Below are 17,067 nucleotides of genomic sequence, written 5' to 3' on the forward strand. Positions count from 1 at the left end.
AGAACGCTCCACTCAAGCCCTAAGAGGAAATGGAGAAGTCCAAAGGGACGAACAGCAGAATGGCTGGCGCCACCTCAGGTTAGCGCACTGGGCCGTCCCGGTTCTCACACCACTCACTCAGCTCAGCCTAAGCATACCCGATCCAAGTCCCTCAGAATGGAGCCGGTCACATCTCCCGGCCTTACGCCAAATCCCGGGTGAAACATGGGTCCGTCAGGGGATCTAGTGGCGGGTCCGACTCGGAGGAAGAACCTGACTGGCAATAGGGGCCCAGTGGATAGACCTAGAATGGAGTCCATCCGCAGGGCTGTAGCGCCGAGCTGGGACCTGAGGGGAAAGGTGTGAGAGAGGCGGGGAGGGATCAGTCGGCTTGCCCCAATCCCCGCCCCTTCTCGACCCCTCAGTCCAGTGAGCGCACGACTGTATTTCCCAGGCTCGCTGGCCCCGAACGCCGTACTTGGCTTCCGCTTCCGGTGGTGGCTCGCTGAGCCCCGCCCCCCAGACGTCTTTCTTGGGGGCCTCGCGACACCAGGGTCGTGCGCAGGTTCTCCTGGGATTCGTAGTTCGCTTCTACTCAAATCGCTAGTTTTTCTCCATACTGGGGACTCCATTTCCCGGCGTCCACCGAGCCGCCCGACCCTTGGCGCTTGCGCATTTCCCTCTTCCCCACCCTCTCCAGTTTCCACTCTCCCCCCGACTCACCCCCCCCAACTTAGCCTGCCGCGGTCGGGTCCGCGGCCTGCGCTGTAGCGGTAGCCGCCGTTCCTTAGAAGCCGTAATCCCCTCCCCCACCCCGGTCCCGTTCCCCGTCCAGAGGGTGAGTCTAAGGTCGTCGCCGTGCCTGTCCCCTGTCCCTGGGCGCGGCACATGGGGTCTTTGCGCCTTGATGTGGGGGCGAGGAAGGAAGTGACCCGGTCCATCACCAAAGGAAGGGAGGGAGAATGAGCTGAGGGCCGGAGGTGTTATCTGGGTACTCCGGTGAAAGGGGCATGACGGCCGTTCTCAGTATGTGAGGAAAGGAGGGACCCGGCCCTTGGGAAGGATAAACTTCAGAACCCTTGGGAAAGACGCGGAGGACATGCAGACACCTGCGGTGGTAGGGAGCCCAAGCCGAGGGCCCTGCTGAAACTGACACAAAGGGGAGAGGTCAGGGAGGGTCAGAGAGTGGATGGAGTAGGTGGATCAGTACCTGCGGTTTCTCACAAGTGGTGGGACTTAAGAGAATTTCTCCCTCACCAAAAAGTGGCAGAAGTGTAAGAGAGGCTGGAGAGCGTTGCTTCAGGGCCTGGGATCCTTTAAGAAAGGGTGGCCCCAAATCTTTCCGTGTTGGAGTGTGGGAGGAGGGAGGATACCAGAGACAGACGGGAGAGTTTGGGCTTATTTATAACACCACCATACCCCCCCCCCTTTTTTTTTTCCAGCCGACGTGAAGATGAGTAGCTCAGAGGAGGTGTCTTGGATTTCCTGGTTCTGTGGGCTCCGTGGCAATGAATTCTTCTGTGAAGTGAGTTCTCTTAAAACCCCTAATTGACAACTCCTCATGTCTTTCAGCTTCTGTACACTTAGATGTGTCTATGGGCACTCCTTCCCATCAAGGAAAGGTCTTACCAGTAGTTCTCTACTAACCAGTGAAGAAGAGGCTGACTGGGGACCTGCCACCCTGCAGCAGTATAAATTTGGATTTGTTAATCTGTCTTATTATTAGGATGGTATACTGGTAGTGTCTACCTTTGGTAGTTAAGAAATTTGAAATGCTTCATGTTAAGATTTTTGTAATGGGCATGGCTGTGTGTTAATGTAAGGGATTCAAACAGCCTTTAGACACCAGGCTGTTCAGTGTCCATCATCATCACAAAGCCAGATATACCAAAGTAGAAGACAAAACAGGTTCCTAGAGATGAGAGGCAGAAGAAGAAATAGTGATCTAGAAAGGAATATCTGTGTAAGGAGGAGGTTGCTATACCTGCTTATCCTTAGAAAAGCCTAAGCTTTTTGAGAGAGAGATGTAAACTGGCAGGAGATAACTCAAGTACTTCTGCCAAGTTGGGAGTGGGGAACAGATACAGTTTAGAGCCTCTTACCCAAGTCAAGCTGGGTATTCTTATAAAGGTTCTGTCTTCTGTGTTCTGTCAGGTGGATGAAGACTATATCCAGGACAAATTTAATCTTACTGGACTCAATGAGCAGGTGCCTCACTATCGACAAGCTCTAGACATGATCTTGGACCTGGAGCCTGGTGAGGCGTCTTAAGGGTTGTTGTGTGTATGCCTGTGCATTCACACACACACATGTGTGCCTTCTTTTCTCTTCCAATCCCTATTATTTTCTTGAGATTTTAAATTTCCTTTTAGTTCTCTACTCTCCTAACCTCAAATCCCCTGATTTATTTTGATCCCCTATCTGACTTGCCTCAGTGTGCGATGGTTTTCTTGCTCTCTGAATTTGTAACTCATCATTCCATAATGCCACTTTACTCATGGATATCATTTATGACCTCTTTCTCTTGCTTTGCACCTTTCAGTCTAGACTGACTTCTTTGTGTTTATGTGTTAAGAAGGGAGTAGGGAGGGAGAGAAGAGAGCAGGGGCTGAAGAAGTGTGGAGAGAAGGCAGAGCTTCTTTGAATTGGTGAAAAGTTCAAAGGACCAGTTTTCTGGTTTGGATGCCAGGTGATGAATGGGGTGGGGCTCAAAGGTGGGCACTGGACAAGCTGAGTAGCTTATGATCCCTGAGGGTGGATGGGTATCTAGGAAAGCTGAAAAACAAGTGGTTGCATATGGCCGGCCCGCATTGCAGATGAAGAGCTGGAAGACAACCCCAACCAGAGTGACCTGATTGAGCAGGCAGCTGAGATGCTGTATGGATTGATCCACGCCCGATACATCCTCACCAACCGTGGCATCGCCCAGATGGTGAGGCCTCTCTGCTCCCACTTGACTCCTTCTGAAGCAATAAGGAAAATAATTCCTTCAGCAAGAAGTCACCATCGGGAATAGCTTCATCCCAGTCAAGGAATTTAGCTCAGGGCCAGTGCTTGGAGAATGAATTTTACTGGGGGTTGTGCTCAGGGGACTATTTTCAGGGAGGGAGATGAGAGCTTGGACAGGGAGTTGTTATAGATTGCCTCTTTAGGGAACAAATAGCAGATGGCACTGATGTTCTGCAGCTTGCCCAATTGGAGGAAAGGCAGCAGAGGAGTCAGAGGGCCCATCTGGACCAGAGAAGGGGCTTCTGGTCAGAAGTGGGAGGCGGGAGAGGCGGAGTGATGTTGGTTGGGCTGAGGAAGGGCTTGCCTCTTCTCATCACACTTACCTGCCAACTCCCTTCCATTTTATTCACCTCAGTTGGAAAAGTACCAGCAGGGGGATTTTGGCTACTGTCCCCGTGTGTACTGTGAGAACCAGCCAATGCTTCCCATCGGTGAGTGTTGAAGAAGGGAGAGGAGGGCACTGTATGTCAATCCTCCAAGACTGAGGCTCAGCAGGTTGGTGCCTGAGTCTTATGGGGAATTTGGGCAGAGTTGGGGTACCTGGCCTGCAAAGTCTGGCTGTCTCCCAGGCCTTTCAGACATCCCAGGCGAGGCCATGGTGAAGCTCTACTGTCCCAAGTGCATGGATGTGTACACACCCAAGTCATCGAGGCACCATCACACGGACGGCGCCTACTTCGGCACCGGTTTCCCTCACATGCTCTTCATGGTGCATCCAGAATACCGGCCCAAGCGACCTGCCAACCAGTTTGTGCCCAGGTGGGGAGCAGGAACAGAATCACCAAGGGTCAAAGGAAAGGCTGAGGATTTACTGAGAAAAGGGAGGTCACAGATAGCTTTTCCAAAACCAGGCTTCTTCCTGCTGAATGATTGTAGGGCAGTTATTTGATTATCTGTGCCTCAGTTTCCTTGTCCATCAAACACGGATGCTAATAGCATGTGCCTAGTTGATAGTGCTTTCTTTTTCTGTTTTGGTTGTTTTATTTTTTTGTATGTTATACTGGGATTTGAACCCAGGAATTGGGACGTGCTAGACAAGTATTCTACCACTAAACTACATCTACAACTCTTTTTTTAAATTTAATTTTGAAGTAAGATTTCTTTAAGGTGCCCAGGCTTTCCTCACAAACTTATGTTCTCCTCCTCAGCGTCTTGGTAGCTGAGATTATAAAAGTGTGTCATGATACCAGGCTTGTTTTGTTTTCAGTCTTGCTTATGCTGGTCTCAAAATTCCTCAGTAGCTGGAACTGTAGGGAGCACCATCACACCTGGTCTGGAATTTAAGTTTTAATGAATTATTTATTTATTTTGTACCAGGGATTGAACTCAGGGGCACTCAACCACTGAGCCACATCCCCAGCCCAATTTTGTATTTTATTTAGAGACAGGGTCTCACTGAGTTGCTTAGCGCCTCACCATTGCTGAGGCTGGCTTTGAATTCTCAATCCTCCTGTTTCAGCCTCCCAGGCCACTGGGATTACAGCTTTAATGGATGTTTAAGATACATTCCCAAATATTCATAAACACAGAAGCTTAGGAACAACTGTTCTCAAGTATTGAGCAGGCCCATGGAGGAGCTGGGGTAGGGAGGTGGGAATGCAAGCAGGGCCAAGATAGGGCTCACCCTGCTGCCTCTCTGACCTCTGCCCTGGCCAGGCTCTACGGTTTCAAGATCCATCCGATGGCTTACCAGCTGCAACTCCAAGCCGCCAGCAACTTCAAGAGCCCAGTCAAGACTATTCGCTGATTCCCCACCCCGTGTGTCCCTCACTCAGTCTTTGACACTTCCATTCCTTTGCTGCCACCCTTTCAAGAACCCTCTGGTTTTTAGTTTAAATTAAAGGAGTCATTATTGTGGTGGGAATATGAAATAAAGTGGAAGAAAAGGCCATGAGTTAGTCTGCTGGTGCTTGTGGTTGGGAAAGGGATGATGGTGGTGTGTTGGACCCAAGGGGCCATGGCTCAGCCCACCCTCCCAGGTTGTAAACCAGCACACATCTGTGCTGCATGGATTTGGTTTTATATTTTTATTGTAGAGCAAAGTGGGGGAAATAAAATGTCAAAAGGAAAAGAAAAGAAACAATCAGGTTTTAAGGACAAGAATAATATTTTTGTTCTCTTTGAGCACCATGGGTATTTGTTTATAAGGGGCTTAACCAGCAATATTATTTTTTTAGTTTTGGTTTTAAGGGAATGTAGTCCTAAAATAAACAGAACTGTAAGGGGAGGAGAGGAGGGAAGAGATCCTGTGGTAATCCATGTTCCCCGTCTGGGGTATGTGAGACATGCTCCTCAGAAGGATGGGGATTCTTAGGCCTGGGCAATGTCCCAGCACAATGGGAACTAACCCTATTGTATGGGAAAGACTACAGAAAGTGCCAGAGACTGCCACTAATCAATCTATGGGCCCTTGAGAGAAGGGGGACGTGTAGGATAAAGATAGACTAAACAAAGATCTGTGTGGTAACCAGGTATTACCCTGTCTGGGCCACTGCTCCCACTCTCGGGAACCAGACTTTATGGTTTAGGACATGCTGTCCCTCCTGCCAAGTTAATAATTTCCTCCCCCAGCCAGAATCCTGCCCTAGGCAGGAATATAGCTCCACACTCACAGCAAACTCCTCAGACTGCCTGTCAAAACCATCCTGCTGTTCAGGATCAAACTCTTTCCTAGGGTTTTAGGCATCCTTCAGGAACCACCCCTCTCTCCCGAATTCAATAATGAAGGCCTATTTGCTTGTAGATGTGCTTATCATGGTGGCCTTCACAGTGGGAAAAGGTAAGTGAGGCCCAGGGGCAGGGAAGAAGGGGAAAATCGTCTAGAAAAGGGGTAGAACTGGGGCTCTGAATGTTTGCCATCCTAGCCTCTGCTCCCATCCTTCCTTCCTTTGGCATCCCCAGGTCCTGTCCCCCAGGTCCGGATCTGCCACTTGTGCCTCTTAGAAGATCCTTCTGTAGGATGCATTTCGGGCTCCGAGAAGTGCACTATCAGCAGCTTATCCCCATGCATGGTGATCACCATCTATATTAGTGAGTAAAGTCCCAGGAAGGGGCTGCTGGTGGGACAGCTATGGCTTGGTTTCTTCCTACAGAGCATCTTGGAAGGAGGGGCAGGGGTTCTTGTGGCCTCATCTGCAGGTGCCCAGAATAGAAATCGGGTCTGGGTGAGGTTTGGGGAATCAATGGCAGGGGAACCAAGTTTGGGGACTGTGTGAAGCTATTATTGGAGATTATGGCTGTCCCATCTCCTTTAGATAACAAGGTTCGCTTCATCATCCGAGGCTGTGGACAGTACAATTCTTACCGCTGCCAAGAAAAACACAGCACCTACTTGGCAGGGTACTGGTATGAGGCCCAGTGCTGCCAGTATGATTACTGCAACGCCTGGTTCAGCCCCCAACTCCAGAGCTCCCTGCCTGAGTCCCGCAAAAGACCCATAATCCGGCCCCTGTCCAACCCCCAGATCCACCAGTTCTACCAGGCCCTGAACCTCTCATTGCCCCTGCCTAGCTTTGATGCTGGGAGGGAGCCTAAAGGCCAGGAGACCCTGTTCACTCTGCCCCTGGAGCTGGGCTTGTCCATTGCTGACCTGCGCCACATGTACTTGTTCCTCAACAGTTCAAGAGTTCTGGTTCTTCCCCAGGCTGGACCCTGACATCTTTCCCTTTCAAAATTCCACTCTGTTCCAGAGCCTTTCCTCAACACCTCCGGCATCTTGCAGTACCCTCTGAGAATATCACATCCTCTGACCCCTGTGATCTCTTAGGCCTCCCTCCTTTGGACCTCTAGTGTCTATATGGTTTTCATTTAATTTCCTCCCAGGAACCCTGGTGCTGCTCTTTTTTCCTCCTAATAAAGAATCTCAAATGTGAATTCTGCCCAGTCTGACCTGAAAAAGGCACAGAGGTTCCCATCATTTGAGTGTTTCACCATCTTCCCCTCTTCTCAGTCTGGTCACCTGCCACATCTACTCAGATCTGGCACTATATCCCCTTTCTTTTGCCTGTCTCTAAGAGTTGGTGCCAGACTGAACTAGCAGAAGAAAGGACTAAGGGTAGACTGCTGTGAAGATTTCCTGACATAGCAATCTGATGTTTCTGCCTCATTGCCTCTTCCATCTCCTCTTCCGTCCTACTTTCCTGCTGCCTGTGTCTTTTCTTTTCACAATATTTGTCCTCCTCAGCCCCATTTCACCTCACTGAGTACTGATACCCATGTCCATTAGTGCCTGGTGAAAGGAAAGAGGGTCTGTCCTACTCTGCTCTACATCCCCCATTTCCCTCCACAATAAACAGACTGGGCTACTAAATCTGTGTCATGTTGTTTGTGATGTCAGGTTTAGTTGTGGGCAGGTGTAAATAGGATAAAGAAAGTTAATAAGTTTGGCATTCAAACAGGATTGCAGAGTCCCACCCACTCTATGTGGCCTTTGTAGCCTCTTGGCCCTCCCCCAAAGGGCCCACATCCTTCCCTACCCGCTGCTCAAAGATTAAAGCATGAGGATCCTGACTCTCCTCAACCTTAACATATTCTGCAAAATCTAGGAAAAAAACTTCAAACCAGGAAGATTCAGGATCTACATCTCAGAATCACTTGATGCTAAGGGACCTGGACTCCTTCCTGTACTTAGTTTTCAAGTGTATTAATACCCAAGATCCCCTGTATGGGGATTCAGATGGAGGGGGGATGTGCAGAGTGTGTACTGGTGGGAATGCAGTAGTTGGATCTTTAATATTTTGTTTCTGAAAAATTGCAAGCATACAGAAAGCAACAGTGGATACTCAAAAGTCAGCCTTCACATATTCAACAAACACCCATCACTGCCCTGAGCCAGACTTGTTAAGCACCAGGAGTCCCACAAAAGTATAGTCAGGGGGCTGGGAATATAGCTCAGTTGGTAGAGTGCTTGCTTGCATGCACAAGGCCCTGGGTTCAATCCCCAGAACCACCACCAAAAAAAAAAAAAAGTATAGCCAGGTATCTGCCTTTCCCAAACTTGGGGGTTATGAAAATTCTGAAAGCAGTACAGCTTTGTGGCTGGGAGGCCTAATCTGAGCTCCTCTGCCACTTGGGTAAGTCAGTCTCTCCCAGTCTCATTTTGGTTACCTGTCAAGGAAGAATGCCTTTTTATGCCTCATGGTTGAAGGACACGTAAATATGCACACATACAAATTGTATATAAGTGCTTTATAAGTCAGGTACCTTGTTGTATACCTAATCCCAGAAATTTGGGAAACTGAGTCAGGAGGATTGCAAGTTTGAGGCCAGCCTCAGCAAATTAACAAGACTCAGCAGTTTGGTAAGGGTCAACCCCCAGTGCTAAAGAGCAAAAAAAAATTTTTTTTAAGTACATAATGCACTTCAGAGACAAATGCACATACAATTTTTGATCTTACTTTTTTTTGGAAGGGTGGGTACCAGGATTAAATTCAGAGGAACTCGACCGCTAAGCCACATCCCCAGCCCTATTTTGTATTTTATTTAGAGACGGGGTCTCACTGAGTTGCTTAGCGCCTTGCTAAATTGCTGAGGCTGGCTTTGAACTTGCAATCACTTGGCTCAGCTTCCAAAACTGCTGGGATTACAGGCATGCACCACCACACCTGGCTTAATCTTACTTTTTTAAACCTTTCTGGCAAAGCATACAGAAGCTTGTGCATAACATAAGATGGGTTTTTGTCACCTATGCATCTGTATAACCATCTGTCAAGTCAGCTTTAAGACCTTTACCAGACCCAATACTGCCTTTATGTCCCTTCCCAAGCACTACTAACCCTCAGAGGTAGCCTTAAAGCAGCTTGGGTAAGTTTTGTCTCTCTGCTTGATGGAAATGGCACTACATACTCTTTCCTATTCAGCATATTGCAGATCAGCAAATCTACCTGTTGATGGTCTGTACTGGGGCAAAGACACCATCGTTAAGTTTTAGATCATGAGGCAGTTGGAGGTACAAAAACAAACCCTCTGTGCCCCCACTCCTAGCTGAGCTTCCTGTCCCCCAGAACCTCTAACTTCAATACAAGACAGAGATAAGCCCAGGTTTATGCAGCTCTAGCAGGCCAAATTGGAAGACAGCCTCAGGCTGAGGAACCCAAGACCCTTGGGAAATTTGCTGATCCTTGAAGAGGGACACTGAGCCTGGAAATCGGAGACCAGGGGTCCACTGGGCCTAATGTGCCCTTCTCATCCACCCCCTCCTCCGTAGACCTGGCCTTTTGCAGCCACCCTTTTGGCCATCATAGTCCTCTGAACCTCCCCTCAAGTCCCACACTTCTCTAGTTGAACAGAACTTCTCAGGATGCCCACTAATCTAGCCTTCATGGGAGGGCTTCCATTCCTTTTTGCCCTTTATTCCTAGAGCTGAATCAGAGATACTGAAGTGGGGCAGGAGCAAAGTTGGATGCCTCTTTCCTGTCCCCATAATGGGACATTCAGGGAGTTCTACCTCGACCAGATGATAGACAAACCAAACACTTTGCCCAACCATTTATTTCTAAGGAACACCTGGGGACTTGGGGCAAGAGAGGGAACCTGGGAGGCAGAGTGGGAGTAGGGGAGAATTAACCAAGAGGAGGAAAGTCCAGTCTGGGGTAGTGACTTGAGGAAGGCAGGGAGGGGTAGTATAAGAAATTGTAAGTTTCCCTGGTTGAACCCAGGTAGAAATCAGAAGGGTGGCAGGAAACTGGCAGTTTTCTCCAAGGTTCTTGGTAGTCCTTCTAATGAATGTTAGAGTACTTTATTTTTAGGGTCGTTGCAGAAGTCCAGGAAGCAGCATTGAGAGTATATCCAGAAGCCAGACACAGGAGAAGAATGAGTATATGAGCAATCACTCATCTGCTCCTGGCTGCGGCAGTCATTCACCAAGATGTCAGAACCACTGCCTATGGAAGGACCACAAACTCCAGTGACAAGGAGGTTCCCATGCAGAGTCCCATCCTCACACCCTCTTCCCCCAAATAGACTTCCCTGGGTCAAAAGAAAAGACGCCTAGAATTGGGTAGGAGTGGGAAGTGTCCAGTGGGTCACAAGCCACGCAACTCTGAAGTTTCCCAAGGAAGGTTGAAAGAAAAGAACAATTTAAAAATGTAACACTAGAGGAGCCAGGACTAAGTTGAGGTCTGTAGAGCAAAATGGGGAGAACAAGCACCTATTAGAGGGTAAAAGTAATAAAATAGGGTGATGATGTCTTTGATATAATGTATGTATTAAAGGGGAAAAAAAGCTTTGTGTCCCTGTCCCAAAAAGTCATACACAAGGATATTCACTGCTACCCTGCTTGAGAGAGAAAAATATTAGAAACAGCCTAGATGCCTATCAATAGTAGGATGAATAAATCAGCTTTGATATGCCCACTGCCATGAAGTACAGTGGAATACCTCAACAGAACAACAAAGCTGTTTATAACCTGATATGGAAACATTAAGTCCTCATAACTGTCAAATTTAAAAAGCAAATGCAGAACAGTGTTTATGTGTTTATCATGGTCTGCTACTGTCTGGGAGAAATAAAAGAGTGAATAAAAGAATATGGGGGCCAGGCAGTGGTGCATGCCTGTAATCCCATTGGCTTGGGAGGTTGAGGCAGGAGGATTTTGAGTTCAAAGCCAGCCTCAGCAACTTATAGAGGCACTTAGCAACTCAGTGAGACCCTGTCTCTAAACAAAATATAAAAAAAGGGCTTGGGATATGGCTCAGTGGTTGAGCACCTCTGGGTTCAATCCTTAGTACCAAAAAAAAAAAAAAAAAAAGCAGCATATTTAGGGTGAAATGTGCACAGAAGATTGCAGACAGGATAAAGTAATGAGAGGACTAGGGAATACAGCTTGGCCATATAGCACATGTCTAGCATTCTTAAGGCCCTGGGTTCAATGTCCAGCATGGCTGAAAAAATTTTAAAAAAATTTTAAAAATGTAGTGGAAGGATGTAAATGAAGGCAATTTCATGCATTGGGTGTTAAGAACACCATCCGTGGAGCCACTACTTCTGACCCAGCCTCTGAAATTCAGGCAGATTTTTTTTTCTTTCTACATCTTTATATCCCTATCTGTAAAGTGGGGATAATATACTGCCTCATAAGGTTCTAAAATAAACAGTACCTGACACAGAGTGTGTGTGCTGTCTTTGTTAACTTAGTAAAGGTAGGAGAAAGTGGTGTACATCTGTAATCCCAGCACTTAGGAGGCTTTGGGAGTTGGAAACCAGTCTGGGAAATATAGAGAGACCATGTCTCAAAAGATAAATAAATAGCCAGATGTGGTGGCAAACACCTGTATCCCAGTGGCTTTGAGGCTGAGGCAGGAGGATCACAAGTTAAAAGCCAGTCTCAGCAATTTAGCAAGACCCTGTCTTAAAATAATAAACAAAAAGGGCTGGGGATGTGGTTCAGTGGTTAAGCACTCTTGGGTTCAAACCCTGGTACTAAATAATAATAAGGAAGGAAGGAAGGAAGGAAGGAAGGAAGGAAGGAAGGAAGGAAGGAAGGAAGGAAGGAAGGCAGGCGAGGGGAGGGGAGGGGAGGGGAGGGGAGGGGAGGGGAGGAAAGGAAAAGAGAGAGGGAGAGGGAGGGAAGAAAAGCAGGCAGGGGACTAGGTGGAAGAACAGACTTGAGGAAAGAAGGAATGTGGTCAATTTTCGGCAAGTTGAAAATGAGGTAGAGATGTCCAGTAGATAACAGGACACAAGGAAAGTGGTTCAGTGTAACATTCAGATCCAGGAGGAAGTACTCTATGGCTGCTGGTTGAAGCCAAGGAAGCAGATAATGTCCTCTAGGAAGAGCTATGCAGTGGGAAGACAGCTAAGGACCAAACATGAATCACTGAGTCTTGGGGGGATAAGGCAAGACAGTGAAGGTCACTATGAGGACCAGTGGAAGTTTCAGAGGAGTGACACATATAGGAACTATGCCGATAGCTGGGGAGCAGTCAACTTGAGGAAAGGCCTATACCTCTGGAGATCTCCAGGGTCCCCTTCAAACCTGGGTGCCAAAGAGGGTATAAGCCAATCAGCTGTGGGTTGAGGAGGGAAGCTGGTGGAAGTGGAGATAGGGAGTGATTCTGAAGGAAAGAGATGGAACAGTCTCCTATGGCTATAAGAACAGGACTTGGGGTACTGTTTAGGAGGCTAGGAGAGGCTGCTTAAGAGGGCTGGGCCCATGGTGGGAAAAGGCAGCTTACTGTTCTTTATATGCAGAGTGAAGCAGCTGCTGCCAACTGGAGTGAGGCAGATGTCTGATCCCAGAAGGCACCCCAACTCCTTGGTTTCAAAGAGACATCTATAGCAACGCAGGTATTTGGGGAGATGAGGTGGTTGAGGGGGTACCGGATTGTCAGGAACGAGCTTACCTAGAACACAGAAAAGCAATGACCCCATACCCCTCATACCTGATTCTGGGTTGGCCAATCCCACTGTCCTCTCCCCACCTCAGAAAACCATAAAATCCCTGATTCTTTAAATCCATTTGGTTTAGTATAGCAGAAGCTTTAGTCCTTATTAAAAAAATCTTTGTTCTCTCTTCTTTTGCCTCTAAAGGTGAGAATTCATTAAATCACTTATTCATTCATTCAACATGTATTTGAAGAGCTAACATTTGTCCAGCGCTCAGTCTCTCTCAAATTCACAGGTGAGGCTGAGACAGCCCATACCAGCTTTGTATAGCCCTGTTAGGGCAGTTCTTCCTCTGTAACTTTCTCTCTAAATCCTCTGTCTCCCAGACTCTTTTCCAAACATGCTTCATTTTATTTGTGATATTAGGGATTGAACCCAAGGCCTCATACTTTCCAGGAAAGCTTTTTTGTTTTGAGACGGTGTCTTACTAAGTTACCTAGGCTGGCCTTGAACTTGCAATTCTCCTGCCTCAGGATCCTGAGTAGCTGGGATTACAGGTGTTCCCCAACATACTTGACATGAACTTTTTAAAATCCATAATGCTGAGAAGTAAAAACAAGAGTGCATCACAGGCCAGAAAGACTATGCTTCATGCAGACAGGGGACGTCAAGCAGCCCATGCCACATGCTTTGTTTTTGCAGTCCTATCACAGAAGAGGCCCATATTAAACTTTGTCCACTCAAATACCCATTCTCTCCCTCCTTCCCCAACTACATGTATATACATCCCCCTCTTCCTTTAGTCCTCAGCTCAGACCAAACATTAATGAAACCTCAGACTCAGCAGAGCACTTGGGTGAGGCAGAGGCAAATACTAAACAAACACTTTGAATCCTGTTTCTCTGTAGATGGTGCTTTCAACCCAGTAAGATCATCAAACAGAATTTAGCCTAGTTCTACTTTGTGGATTCTGCTTCCATCGTTGGGAAAGTACTTTCTCAAACTTCCCTATTCGGTTGTCCTCAGATTTGGATAGAATCCCTTCAGTATCTCCATTCAGATCACTGTCACTGAGTGAGACAGCCATGGGGCAGTTCCTAGAAAAGACCCTCAGGGTCAATATCAGTACTTAGGCAAACCCAGGTATTTCCCTACCACACCTGTCCATTGCATCTTTTCTGCTGCCTGGGTTTACCTAAGCATCCTGGGCAGATGTGCCCAGACAATCAGTTTATTTATTTCTCCATCCAGCAGGCCAGGAAACCCTTCTGAACCCTTGGAGCCACTTACCAAACACCAAGCTCATCATGACCATCACTATTAAGAAGATGCTGTACAGGGATTGGGGGATGCTGTGGAGGCTCAGAGGCCCCAGACTCAAGCTCCCTGAAAAGCCTGCCATGAAATGCACCACTGCCCTCTGGCCTCTGTTCTGGGCTTATATTGGTGGAAAAGAGGTTGGCCAAGAGGAAGGAGAGAGGCAACACATTTAGGATGGAAATCAGTGCCAGAACAGTCAGATCAGAGTGTCCTCACCCACAGCCACTCCAGATCTTAACATCCTGCTTGGGGCAGGGACCCAGAAACAGAAGAATGAGAGGGAAACTTTTATATTAATTCATCAGATGTTTATTGATTTACTGCATCAGATGTTGAAGATAAGCAGTGTTCAAAGCCCCTGCCCTCACAGGGCACAGTTTAGTGGAGGAGACAAGTCAACAGGCAATGGTGGGAAGAGGCAGAGTGCTGCTGGGAGCACATGGATAGTAGAAATCACTATCCAGAGGGATTTCAGCAGAAGAGAAACGCGATCAGATTTCTCGTAAAAGACTGCCATTGTTTTGCCTGTAATCCCAGAGGCTTGGGAGGCTGAGGCAGGAGGATCGAGAGAGTTCAAAGCCAGCCTGGGCAACAGCGAGGTACTAAGCAACTCAGTGAGACCCTGTTGCTAAATCAAATACAAAATAGGATTGGGGATATCATTCAGTGGTTGAGTGCCCCTGAGCTCAATCCCTGGTGCAAAAAAAAAAAAAAAAAAAAAAAAAAAAAAAAAAAAAAAAGATTTTCATTGTTACACATGGGAGAATGGGAGAATGCAGGGAAATAGGGAGCTATTCCCGAGTTCAGTCACAAGATGGCGGCCTGGTCTCGCTGAAGAGAATGAAAGAACCTGAGCATTTAGAAAAAAGATTGTACAGATTTGGTGTATGAATGAGTAAGTGAAGGAATGGGGAATAGATTCGCACGAGGAGATGACTGGTAGTATCATTTTCCAAGTACCATGTCTTTCCAAAAGCGGGAATATCTGGATCACAGAGAAACAGTGACACTCTCCCCACCCCTATTCTCAGACCGGTGCCCCCATGAGGTTCCGGGGCACCTTCTCCCCCACCACCCCTTTTATTCCACCCCCGCCCAAGCTCAGCTGCAGGTCAGTGAGTCTAATCTCCGGCTCCTACATGTTCCCGCGCCGTGCGTTCTCTCTCCGCGCCTGACTGCACCTTAGAATTCTCAGGAGGATGCGGGGGCGGCCCCTGCCCAAGCACAGTTCGCTTGGCGTCAAGCCAGCGCGAGCTGCGCGCCGGGACCCAAGGGTGAGCCAGCGGACACTCTGTGCATGAAGCAAGCGGCTTACCCGCAAGGTGGTGCTGTAGTACCACGGTTCCTCCGGGTGGATTCCGGAGTCCGCGGCCCCAGGGCCCCCGCCCATTTCCTCGGCGCTAGACCTGCCGGGCTCCCCCACTTCACCAGCTCAGTCCCCACCTCCTCAGATCAGTCGCAGATAGACGCAGGGATTTTACTTTTAAGGACACTGGGCTTAAAAGTAAGGACACTGGGAGGTCCTCGGCGTCCAGGACGACATCACCTGCTCCGGTTTCCCCTTTGGAGGTTTGGGGCGGGGTCCTGAAGCCGGATTCTCTGCTAATGCCCTGACTACTCAAGAATCATGCGATCTTGTAGTGTTGATGGGGAAGATGGTAAGAAACCGACAGGAAAAGCAAGGACGGGTCCCAGAAATAACGGGATGGAAGAAACATTAGAGAAAAACGCACGCTACTGCGCGCCCCACCCTACCCGTCTTGGAATGAATGAAATTTCAACGCTGTATTACAGAACGAAGAACGAGGAGAGAAGCGCCTGTCACCTGTTAAATGAGGGAGTTCATGGAATAATAAGGAAAAAAATCAACGAGTGAGGGCTCCTCTGGAAGCGAAAAGGGCAAAGCGGAGTCAAAGGGAAATTTTACGGAGCCCTCAGAACCCCTTTATCGAATATAACCGCACCTGAAAGGCCAAACTAGGAGCTAGGCGAGGCTTAAGTGGGGTACGAGAAGACTTGCCCCGCAGTAAGGTTACAGCCCCGCAAGCTTTGAGCAGAACCTATAGTAAGACCCGGGAGTGGAGGGCGGGTGCTTGGTGGGAGCCGTCTCCGCCGGACAGACATGGTCTCAGAATCATTAGTCCAGCCCCTGCTTCTTTTTATTCCTTGCCTCGTTCATGCGGCAGGGCGGGGCCGCACACGCTAAGCGCCGCGAGAGTTCGTTTTCGTGGTGATGAGTTCCACCGAAGCTTTCCTAGGGTAAAGAGGTGGGGCGTTGTAGCAGTCGCTATGGTGATAGCAAGGAACGAAGACATCCAAGCAGATTGTTCCTCCCTCCGGACTAAGGACGCCTAGGGGTAGGCAGCCGAGTGACGAAAGCGAGGAGGTGGGGCCTGAGGACTGAAGGCCACAGTTGGAGGAATCCGGCCTGGCAAACGGAGGGCGGGGCCGTAAAGGGGTAGGCTCTGCGAGAAAGGTGGTTTTTTTTCCCTCCCTTTCTCCTTATTTATTAGTGTTACTGAGATTCAAGTCTAGGGGCACTTTGCCACTGAACTACATCGCCAGCCCTTTAAATATTTATTTATTTACTTATTTTACCGGGAATTGATTCCAGGATGCTTTACCACTAAGCTACATCTCCAGCTTTTTTAAAATTTATTTTTTATTATTTTGAGACAGGATCTCGCTGAGTTACCCGGCCTAAACTTTGTGATCCTCCTGCCTCAGCTTGGAATGAGGCAAGTTCTGTTGAGGGATTGCAGAACTTTAGACTGGGTCTTTAGATTGGCTTCCTGATTGGATGGATGATGGATGGATGGATGGATGGGGACTTCGCTACCCGCAAAGTCTGAGCCCCACCCCCTAGGGATCCTTCACCAGAAAGACCCTCACTTACTTGTGACAGCTTTGTGGAGAGACACATGCCCCTCCCGGGCTTGTGGAGCAAACTCTCAAACACACAGCCCAGCCCAGAGCCAAGTCAGAACCTCACACTTGGAGCAGCTGAAGGCAAAGCTTGGGTCAATGAGATAAGGTAGGATAAAGCATGGCCCTGTCCAGGGACCTGCCCCCTTCTTTCCAGGTTTCCTGCCAGACTCTAACTTGCCATCTAGCCTCCACTCTCATGCCATTTTCCCAGCTCCTCAGGTGCCTGGGTATTCAGGCCTTGCTTGGTGCCCAGTAGAGGAGGATCCAGAGAGCCCCAGCAGCTGTGTGGTGGGCATCTCAGCTGACCTCTTCTGGAATCTTGCTGTATAGAGTGAGGAGTGGACCAGGAGCTGGTCCCATCCCAAGATGAAGGGGGTTCTATTTAGCTACTCTGACCTTATCAGGTGTGGAATAATCTGACATAGACTGAGGCTCCTGAGTGGGATACTTTTAGGAAAATCAACATGTTGGTCCTCCCCTACCCTTACCCATTTGAGGAATCCAAGG

The 17,067-nt window shown here is 48.3% G+C and overlaps 3 protein-coding genes across 4 annotated transcripts; 2 read left to right on the forward strand and 1 right to left on the reverse strand.

The window, feature by feature from the left end:
* Nucleotides 1-14: 14 nt before the first annotated feature.
* CSNK2B (casein kinase 2 beta) lies at nt 15-4,877 on the forward strand. 2 transcript variants are annotated; one of them, XM_081294198.1, is made up of 7 exons: nt 15-78; nt 1,422-1,504; nt 2,134-2,236; nt 2,796-2,911; nt 3,344-3,419; nt 3,558-3,747; nt 4,645-4,877. In XM_081294198.1, the coding sequence occupies exons 1-7, from the start codon at nt 30-32 to the stop codon at nt 4,733-4,735; spliced, it is 708 nt and encodes a 235-aa protein (XP_081150324.1). In that variant the 5' UTR covers nt 15-29; the 3' UTR covers nt 4,736-4,877. The 2 variants fall into 2 exon arrangements, with proteins under 2 accessions (XP_081150324.1, XP_081150325.1); XM_081294199.1 differs by lacking the exon at nt 15-78 and adding an exon at nt 687-817.
* Nucleotides 4,878-5,023: 146 nt separating this feature from the next.
* LY6G5B (lymphocyte antigen 6 family member G5B) lies at nt 5,024-7,255 on the forward strand. Its single transcript, XM_081294205.1, has 3 exons — nt 5,024-5,767; nt 5,890-6,018; nt 6,243-7,255. The coding sequence occupies exons 1-3, from the start codon at nt 5,710-5,712 to the stop codon at nt 6,641-6,643; spliced, it is 588 nt and encodes a 195-aa protein (XP_081150331.1). The 5' UTR covers nt 5,024-5,709; the 3' UTR covers nt 6,644-7,255.
* A 2,265-nt stretch (nt 7,256-9,520) lies between these two features.
* On the reverse strand, nt 9,521-15,022 carry LY6G5C (lymphocyte antigen 6 family member G5C; the record flags this gene model as incomplete). Its single annotated transcript, XM_081294968.1, has 4 exons — nt 9,521-9,869; nt 12,162-12,329; nt 13,603-13,744; nt 14,948-15,022. The coding sequence occupies 4 exons, from the start codon at nt 15,020-15,022 to the stop codon at nt 9,715-9,717; spliced, it is 540 nt and encodes a 179-aa protein (XP_081151094.1). The 3' UTR covers nt 9,521-9,714.
* Nucleotides 15,023-17,067: the final 2,045 nt, after the last annotated feature.

The sequence above is a fragment of the Spermophilus citellus genome (genome assembly GCF_964194105.1).
Source record: "Spermophilus citellus genome assembly, chromosome: 5".
Taxonomy (NCBI): domain Eukaryota; kingdom Metazoa; phylum Chordata; class Mammalia; order Rodentia; family Sciuridae; genus Spermophilus; species Spermophilus citellus.